Source organism: Phocoena sinus, chromosome 8 (assembly GCF_008692025.1).
Source record: "Phocoena sinus isolate mPhoSin1 chromosome 8, mPhoSin1.pri, whole genome shotgun sequence".
NCBI lineage: Eukaryota > Metazoa > Chordata > Mammalia > Artiodactyla > Phocoenidae > Phocoena > Phocoena sinus.
Genome location: NC_045770.1, coordinates 44,105,297 through 44,115,606, shown reverse-complemented (window position 1 = coordinate 44,115,606; position 10,310 = coordinate 44,105,297). Strand labels below are relative to the sequence as shown.

The following is a 10,310-nucleotide window of genomic DNA, read 5'->3' as shown; positions in this document are numbered from 1 at the left end:
AAGCGAATTTCCTTTCCTTTGTCCATATAGTTCATGTCTTAGTATAATCCTATTAAAAAAAGGATAGTTTCATCCAAAACATCAGAGAACAGAAAGGCATAGGATTAAAAAAAAACAAAACACCTATAATGATGATTATTTGTTCAGAGTTTCTTAAAAAGGAATCCTTGCTTTTGGAGATTGTGGGCCCCCCCAAATTATCTGTAATACTTTGTAGGTGTGTCATAGTATTCATTTTAATCAGGTTCTCAAAAATATACATTACTCAAAAGACTGCTAACTACTGACCTAGTCCAAATGAGAAGTCTTCATCCCAGAGTGAGCAGCAATCGCCACAGTTCCACCACTAGCCAGTGTCACTGACAGCCCCAGAACTGAGATCCTTAAGGCCACTCATGCTAGTGCACACTCAAATAAATTATGTTTCTTAAACTTGTGTCATCTTGTGAAGAAACTCTGCCTGCTTTATTTGTTGCAAGTGTAAAGTCAGTTTATAGAGATTTCAAGGATACCTTTTCAATTTTAACATTTATTGCCATTAAAATTACTGTTTTAAGATTGGTCCGACAAGAATTAGCCCCAGAGAAAGAATCCCTCAAAACAAAACAAAGCTCTCTTGTACATGCATGACGAAGTCTTAGTTTCATTCCTACTTACAGAAGCAAAAATTACCTATGTTTAAACACTCAACGTTGGAACATCCGTTAGAATTTAAAATAGGCAAAGAAGCTCGTCTAGTATAGCAGACCTACTTGGAAAGATCATTCTTCTTGAAAAGTTTTCCACCAGTTTTACTAAAATAAGGTGTATTAATATAATCACATAAATAAATTATAATTAGTAAAGAGTGTTGCATATCAAGCCTGTACTAACTCAAGTTTCTTTTTACCAGTTTTTCCTGTTATGTGTTTTTATGAAAATTATTTTTATTTTAGAAAGTGTTGCCAAGATGTACTGGTTATTAAATATGCCTTCAGCGCTAAATCTGCAGGAACATTGCACATTTCCCATATCTTTTTCTGACTCACTTTCCTTCCGGAGAGAGAGATGAAAGAGTTCCAAGGAGAGGAAGAAATAGCTGTAAGTAATATGTTCATGGGCATTTAATGGTAGATGGTTTAACATGCTTGATTGCTACTGGTGAATCAGAGCTAAAAAATGACAGTAGCATCTATCATGTTATGTTATACCGTGCAAAATTTTAACAAAGGCACGACAAGCTACACTGCTGATTTCAGCAGTGTGCTATATTTGGTAGCAATTGATAGATGTCTGCAAAAGAAAATCACTAAATTGTAAAAATGCCTTAATTTTTAAGGTAGTGAAGTATATTCTCTGAGCCGAGAATATAATGGCTGGGGAGCATAAACTGACAGGATCACACAGCACAGTCCTAACAGTGACTTTAAACTCAGTAATTCTTTATCAGGACCTAGAATACCAGACAGTGCAACAATAATATTCTTGATTCTGCACTTAAATTTCAATAAGCAAATAAAGTATTCCCTCCTGTATAAAGAGTAAAATATAGGTTTCCCATTCAGGGTTGTGACTACACTTTCAATGTCTCCAGCATAAACCAATGTGTGAGAAAAGAGAGAGAAATTATATCTCAGTGACCTTGGCAGACATAACACCCTTTGGTCTTCAAAGTGCAAACTAAACAAAGCCCCTTAAGAGGCTATGATAAACTGCATTGGGAAAAAAAGTAAATAAAAATAATAGAGGCCAAAATGCTGAAAAAGGAAAAAAGTTATTAGTCTATATGTCCCTTTATAATTTATAGTAATGATATTTTCCTCATTAAAATGCAATAGTAATAGATTAAATAAATTGGGGATAGAAAGGACCGATTAAATCATTGTGTCTAACACGTGCCAAGGGAAGGCAGATTTCCCTAGACTAAGGAACAAAGAAGAAAGAAAAATATAAAAATAGGTATTATAGCAACATCTGCAAAAGGTTCATTGAACATAAAGTCTACGGATATTAAGTAGAGGTATTAGCATCAGTAGTAAGCAAGATTAGATACTGACACAAAGTACCCGTATCAATGGCGTCCTGTGCTGTATTTTCAGACTTCTAGTATATTTACCTGGAGCTTTTCTAAATCAAAGCTTCTCTGTTTATACTCACGTAGAAAATGTAATCTGAGTTTCAATGAATTTTTAATTTTGTTCAATCTTGCGTTTGTTCAACCAAAAACAATTTAAAGAGGACCAAAGCTATCAGCCTCTCAGTGAGCAACACCTTACTAGGGAGTTTTTGAATCTGCCATAAAAATCAACAGTGTGCATCTAATAGTTTTCTTTTAATTTGAGCAGTGAAAAGTGAATAATCACATCAAATATTCTTCAGGGCCTCTTTGGTTTCCAGATTAAACATGTAATGTGACCTGTCATCTTGCCACATTCTCTGCATTTCCATTTTAAATAATCATAAATAAGAAAACCTTGCTACTCTTTGGCATGACACAGTTGTTTGATCCAGCTGCATTTCAAAGTCTTAGAAATTGCACTCATTCCTTCTTTAGAGTCCTTGTTCATCTCAAAGGTTTTCAGCTGAAAGATTCTTTATTGTATTCAAATCTTGTCCCATATGAATTGTTTTGATTACTCAGTTTATGAAGAGTCTTAGAAATTGAATTAGGTCCACAGCAAAAAACACCAACTGTTTTCCTGGAAAGACAAAGGGAGAAAATGGAAAATCAGGTGGAAAATTTGGCAGGACGTGACAAGAAGTATCTTTTAGTAGCATGTTTAAGGTGTTAACAAAGTTAATTTCTTGCTGCTTTGCATACAAATAATTTTCCAATTATTACCAAATATAAGTGACCACCGGGAAGATATTTTATTTACCTCATGCTTTTCATGCCAGAGATCAGGATCATTCAAAGAATATAACTATGAGCACATATTTGTTTATCAGGCAGAGTGAGCAGTCTGCATGTCATTGATGAGGGCAGAAACGAAGTCAAGAGCTGCAACTGATAGCTGTCAACTGCTTCACATTTGACGTATGAATAGATTTCTATCCACCCTGGACCATATCAGTTCTTCTCATGCTAAATGTTTTACAGACATTTTTTCCCCCTAAAGATCCCATGGATTTTCATGGGAAGTGGTGAATAAGTGTAAAGAAAGGAAAGCTATTACCAATTTGAAAGGCTAATTTTAAGTGACTAATTTATATCTACATTATAACAAAAAGCATACTAATCTGGATACATTTTCTTTTTTATTTATGTGCCACAATAATTGTAACAAATACCAAGCAGGTTTTATTATTTGCTATATTTGCTAACATAAAATTTTGGTAGAGAAATTATACATATCCCTAACAAATAGAATAAATAAATCCCACAAAATGATTACTATTTCATATTGATTTCCTGTAAAGTTTGTTGATTTGCATTGAATTCTTCCTATGATATCAAAATGATTGACAATTCTTATCATATCTTGGACAAATCCAGTATGTATTCATTATCTGAGAATAACTGTTGCTGAAAAAAAGACAGTGAATCCATTTAAATGGGTACCAAAATTTATAATAAATACTGAAAAAAGTTTTATTAAAACTTTTCACCTTGAAAACTGAAACAAAGAACTACAAAATAAACTTTTACTTGCAGCCATGATGGAGAAATAGGGGCTAGATTTACCCTCTTGAATTAAAAAAATAGGACAAAACAGATAACATATGAAACAATTATTTTCAGATACTGGACAACAGGCAGCACTGAACTGTCATCCCTGAGAAAAAAAGAAAAAACAAGGTGAGCCCGACAGCTATCCCTTCTTGTGACCTGAAGGCAATTTAGAAGCTGTAGCACAGAAGAGGGAAACTCATGCAGAGACTGGTGGTCTTACTGAGTTAAAGAGAAAAAGAATGGAGTTCACGAAGGCCAAAGCAGCTAGAACTTGATATCAAAAGAAAGAAGCTCTGGAGATCTGCAGAGGAGTATCCTCAAGTCTTTGGCTCAGTACTAATCTCCTCATATGTGAGAGGAAACCATGTGAAACTGGGTAGAGAACTACCAAGGAGCAGTAGGTCAAACAACTCTGAGTTTACGCAAGGCTGTCAACAATTCATATTCCCACAAGCCCAAATGGAAAGCTCTAAATATAATACATTGGCAATGGATAGTGTACTAAAGTTATTACCTTGTTTGCAAAGGGTAGGGAGGATGTTGGTAAAATTAGCCCAGATTGGAGGCTGCTCTGGACTCATACTAACAAAGCTTAATAAAAGCAAGCCTTGAAAAGATCAAACTGACAGACTTCCCTGGTAGTGCAGTGGTTAAGAATCCACCTGCCAATGCAGGGGACATGGGTTTGAGCCTTGGTCTGGGAAGATCCCACATGCTGCAGAGCAACTAAGCCCGTGAGCCACAACTACTGAGCCTGCGCTCTAGAGCCCGCAAACCACAACTACTGAGCCCACATGCCACAACTACTGAAGCCCCTGTGCCTAGAGCCCGTGCTCCACAACGAGAGAAGCCACTGCAACAATAAGCCTGCACACCGCAACGAAGAGTAGCCCCCACTCACCACAACTAGAGAAAGCCCGCATGCAGCAACAAAGACACGATGCAGCCAAAATAAATAATAAAATAAATAAATTTAAAAAGAAGAAAGATGAAACTGAACCCAAGTAACAAAACTGTATGCCAAAAACAATTCCAACGATATTGAAAAGAATAAATAAAAATTTGGAGTTTGATGTCTAAACTTCAAAGTGTATACATATGTATAGCAAGAAATTATGAACTATAACTAGAAGTGTTATGGGTTAAATTTTGTCCCCTTTCCCAAATTCATAGGTTGAAACTCTAACTCTCAGTATCCCAGAATGTGGCTGTATTTGGATATAAGGCCTTTAAAGGTGTAATTAAGATAGAGGGATGTTGTTAGGGTGGACCCTATTGCAATCTGACTAGTGTCTTTTTAAGAGGAGGAAATTAAAGAGACACTAGAGGTGCACATGCACCGATAAAAGACTGACCATGTGAAGAGGGTAGTCGTCTGAAAGCCAAGGAGAGGTCTCAGAAGAAATCACCCGGCTAGCATCTTAATCTTAGACTTCTAGCCTTCAGAATAGTGAGAATATAAACTTCTATTGTTTAATCCATCAAGCCTGTGGGATTTTATTATGGAAGTCCTAGCAAACTAATACAGGAAGAAAGATAAGTCAATAGAAATGGGATAGGAATGACAGAAATGATGGAATTATTAGATAAGGTCACTGAAACAGTGATGAGAAACATGTTTCATATGTTCAAAGAAAAATATTGACATGATGAGAAAGGAAAAAAGATTTTATAAAGGCCTAAGTGGAAATGCTAGAGATTAAATGCAATATTTAAAATGATAAATATACTGATGGGTTAACAGAAGAATAGGCACTGAAGAAGAAAAGATAAGTAAACTTGAAGATATAGCAGTAGAATATATCCAAATGGAAGCACACAGAGAACAAAAATTGGGCAGAGAAGTGAAAAGAGCCTCAAGGTCCTGTGGGACAATACCAACCAGTCTTTCATATATGTAATTATAGTCTCAACATAAAAGAAGACAGAGGGAAAGAGAAAAAAATATTTGAAGAAATAATTACCAAAATTTTTACAAATTTGATGAAAACAAACAGATTCAACGATCTAATGAACTCCAAGGAGAATATGCACGCACGCGCGCACACACACACACACACACACACACGACAACATAAGGCAAGTTATAATAAAAGTCTTAAAACCAGTTACAAAGAGAATAACACAAAAGCAGCTGACAGAGGGTGGGGGCAGAGACACACTACAAATGATAAATAGATGAAGGATAGACTTCTTGTCACAAACTATTTATGTCTGAAGGCAATGAAGTGAAATCTTCAAAGTGCTGATAGACAAAAAAAAAAAAAGCAACTATTCTATATCAAGCAAATTCTATACCAAACAAAAATAACTTTCAAAATTGAAGATAGAAGGTAAACTTTTCTAACAAAAGGTGAGGGAATTCATTACCAGCAAACTAGCACTATAAGGTATATAAAGGGAATTCGTCGAGAAGGAGAATGAAATCAGATAGAAATGCGAATCTTCCCAAAGCTATGAAGGACACCAAAATGGTGAATCTGTGAATAAATACACTGTATATTTTGTCTAATTTTTAATCTCTTTAAAATATAATTGATCTTTAAAACAAAAGTAATAACAATACATTATGGAGTTTATAGTATATGTAGAAGAAGGATGAACAAGAACAACAGTCAAAGAGATGCAGGGTGAATGGAAGTACATGAGGTAGTATAATATTATTTGAAGTACACTGTGATAAGCTAATGGTGTACACCATAAACCTAGAGCAATGCTTCTCCAATTTCAGCTTCATCAGCATCACCTAAGGCACTTCACAGACCACAGATAGCAAGGCCCTATTCCTAGGTCCCCTGATTCAGCAGATCTTGGATATGGCTCCAAGAATCTGGTTTTCCAACAAGTTGCCAGGTGATGCTAGCCCAAGGATTGCAACTTGGGAAACAATTCCTTAAAGAAATAACTAGGGCTTCCCTGGTGGCGCAGTGGTTGGGAGTCCGCCTGCCGATGCAGGGGACACGGGTTCGTGCCCCGATCTGGGAGGATCCCGCGTGCCGTGGAGCGGCTGGGCCCGTGAGCCATGGCCGCTGAGCCTGCGCGTCCGGGGCCTGTGCTCCGCAACGGGAGAGACCACAGCAGTGAGAGGCCCGCGTACCGCAAAAAAAAAAAAAAAAAAAAAAAAAAAAAAAAGAAATAACTAAAGTCAAACAGAAAGGTATGGCTAATATGTCACTTTAGGAGAAAAAGATGGAATCATAAAATAACACTAATTGAAAAGAAAGTAAAGAAAGAAAGAAAAAAGGAAAGAACAAATGAGATAAGTAGAAAGCAATAGTAAACTGTTGGACTGTAACTCAATCCATAGGAGCCAAGATAACTCAATGAGGAAAAGATACTCTCTCCAATTCATGATGTTGGGAAAACTGGATATTCACATGCAAAAGAATGGAACTGCACCCTATCTCACTCTACTCCCAAAAATTAACTCTAAAGGAAATAAAGACTTGAATATAAGACCTTAACCATCAAATCTTAGAAGAAAACACAGAGGAAAAAGCTCTTTGACAGTGGTCTTGGCAATAATTTCATGAAACTGACACCAAAAATACAAGCAACAAAAGCAAAAATAAATAAGTGGGACTACATCAAATTAAGAAGCTTCTGCATAGCAAAAGAAATGATCAACAAAATGAAAAGGCAAGCTAGGGAATGGGAGAACATATTTGCAAACTACATATCTGATAAGGGGTTAATATGTAAAATATATAAGAAATTCATATAACTCGCTAGCAAAATAATAATAATAATAATAATCCAATAAGAGGAAACTCTTTCAGCTTTTCACCATTGAGTAAGATATTAGCTGTGGGCTTATTATACAGGGCCTTTATTATGTTGAGGTATGTTCCCTCTATACCCACTTTTTGGAGAGTTTTTATTATAAATGGATGCTGAATTTTGTCAAAAGCTTTTTCTGCATCTATGGAGATGATCATATAATTTTTATTCTTCAATCTGTTAATGTAGTGTATCACTACATTATAAAAAAATAAATAAAGATACTGAACCATCCTTGCAATGCCTTGGATAAATACCACTTGATGATGGTGTATGTTCCTTTTAATGTACTGTTGAATTTGGTTTGTGGTGCTGGGAAAACTGTACAGTTACATGTAAAAAGAATGAAATTAGAGGCTTTTCTCACACCACATACAAAAAAGAATCTCAAATTAGAATAAAGACCTAAATATAAGACCAGAAACCATAAAACTCCTGGAAGGAAAAATAGGCAGAGCGTTCTTTGACGTAAATCATAGCAATATACTTTAGGATCTATATCCTAAGGCAAAGGAAACAAAAGTAAAAATAAACAGGACCTAACTAAAGTGAAAAGCTTTTGTACAGCAAAGGATACCATCCACAAAATGAAAAGATAACAAATTGAATGGGAGAAAATAATTGCAAATGATATGACTGATAAGGGGTTAATATTCAAAATATATAAACAGCTCATAAAACTCAATATCAAAAGAAAAACAAAAACAAACAACACAGTTAAAAAATAGGCAGAACAACTGAATAGACATTTTTACAATGTCTGTTCAATTCATTTTTACATTTTAAATGTTGGCGAGGTTGCGGAGAAAAGGAAACCCTTGTACACTACTGGTGGGAATGTAAATTGGTATAACCAGTATGGGAAATAGTATGGAGGTATCTCAAAAAATTAAACTATCATATGATACAACAATCCCTCTACTGTGTATATAACCATAGGAAATGAAATCACTCTCTTGAAGTGTTACCTGCACCCCTATGTTTATTGCACATTATCTAGAATAGTCAAGACATGGAAACAACCTTGGTGTCCATAGATGGATGAATGGACAAAGAAAATGCGACGTGATGTGATACACACACACACTGAAATATTATTCAGCCATAAAAAAAGAAGAAAATCCTGTTATTTGCAACAACATGAATGAACCTTGAGGGCATCATGATTAGCACAATAAATCAGACAAAGAAAGACGAATGCTGTATGATCTCACACATTTGTGGAATCTAAAAATCCCAAACTCACAGAAACACAGAGCAGATTGGAGGGTGCCAGAGGCAGATGGGGAAGGTAGGGGATGACTGAAGACTGACAAAGGGTTACAACCTTATAGTTACAAGAGGAATAAGTCCTAGGATGTAATGGACAGCATGGTGACTATAGTTAACAATACTTATTGTATATTTGAAAGTTGGGAAGACAGTAGATCTTAAAAGTTCTCATCACACAAACACAAAATTTGTAATTATTTGAGGTGATAGATATGTTAACTAACTTTATTATGGTAGTCATTTTGCAACATATACATATCAAATTGTTATACTGTATACAATATTATATGTCAGTTATTTTTCAACAAAGCTGGAAAAACGAAGAATATTTTTAATCTATGTAATGATAAAATGTAATTTATTTTGTAATGAATGCAGTATAATAGTAAGATGTAAATAGTTTAATCACTACAACTAAACCCTAGAACTAAAAAACTTCAAAATACATGTATCAAAAACTGATAGAACTGTAAAGACAGACAAATCTAGAATTATAGTTAATGACTTCAACACTCTTCTTTTGGAAATTCACAGAACAAGTAGACAGAAAATCAGTAAGTGTACTGAAGACTTAAATACCACTATCAACCAACTGGAACTGATTGATATTTATAGGGTATTCTACCCCAAACCAATGGAATACAAATTCGTTTTTAGTGCCCATGGAACATTCACCAAGACAGACCATATTCTGGGCAGCAAAACAGGTCTCAATAAATTTTAAAGGATTGAAATAACAAGGAGTATGTTTTCTTAAAACCCATCTGAACCAGAAATCAAGAACAAATACCCCTATATTTGGAAATTAAACAACATACTTCTACATAACCAAAAAAGAATTCACATGGTAATTGTAAAATTATTTTGACCTATATAAAAATGAAAATAAAACATATCAAAATTTGTGGTATGTAGCTAAAGTGGTGTTTAGAGGAAAATTTATAGTATTAAACACTTTTATTATGAAAGAACAAAGATCTAAAATCAGTGACCTATGGTTCCACCTTAAGTAACTAGTAAAAGAAGAGCTAATTAAACCCAAAGTGAGCAGAAGAAAGAAAAAAATAAAAAAGTATGAAAATAAATTCTTACACTTAATAAAATTTAGGTTACTATCAAAACCAGAGCTAGACACAATGGATTACTTAAAATGAATAAAACTGAACTACTGAATTTATACCACCAAAAATAAAAAAAGCCATAGTGCAGTTTTCATTAAGATGAAAAGGGAATGAGAATTTTGGCTGTCTGTATACAGTCTCTGTCAACACTGCATTATGACAATAAGATACCATTATTTTCTTTTTTGGCTTTCATAGGGCAAATATAGAGTTAGATTTTCAAATTTTGCAAATTTCCTAAAGGCTTATCTTAAATTCTTCATAATAATATCATTAGTTTTAAAGCACCATATATGATCATTTTCTTTTTTACATTTTGTTATTCCACTATTATTAACTAGTTTAACTCTAGGAGATCTTTGTTTGTGTAATTTGAGGAGTTCCCCAATGTCACTTTCACTAACAATGAAATCCTACCACTTTTAATTAACATTTGTAATTAATTTGCACTAATTTTCATTAGGTTGCTGCAATCCAACAATCAT

The 10,310-nt window shown here is 34.6% G+C and overlaps 1 protein-coding gene across 1 annotated transcript in view; it reads right to left on the bottom strand.

Annotated features, from left to right (window-relative positions):
* Nucleotides 1-441: 441 nt before the first annotated feature.
* The window catches only part of NOX4 (NADPH oxidase 4), a 147,262-nt gene continuing 137,393 nt past the window's right edge, over nt 442-10,310 (bottom strand). Inside the window, 1 exon segment of the mRNA XM_032640633.1 lies at nt 442-2,678. Within this exon segment, the coding sequence (XP_032496524.1) occupies nt 2,558-2,678 (121 nt within the window). The 3' untranslated portion in view covers nt 442-2,557.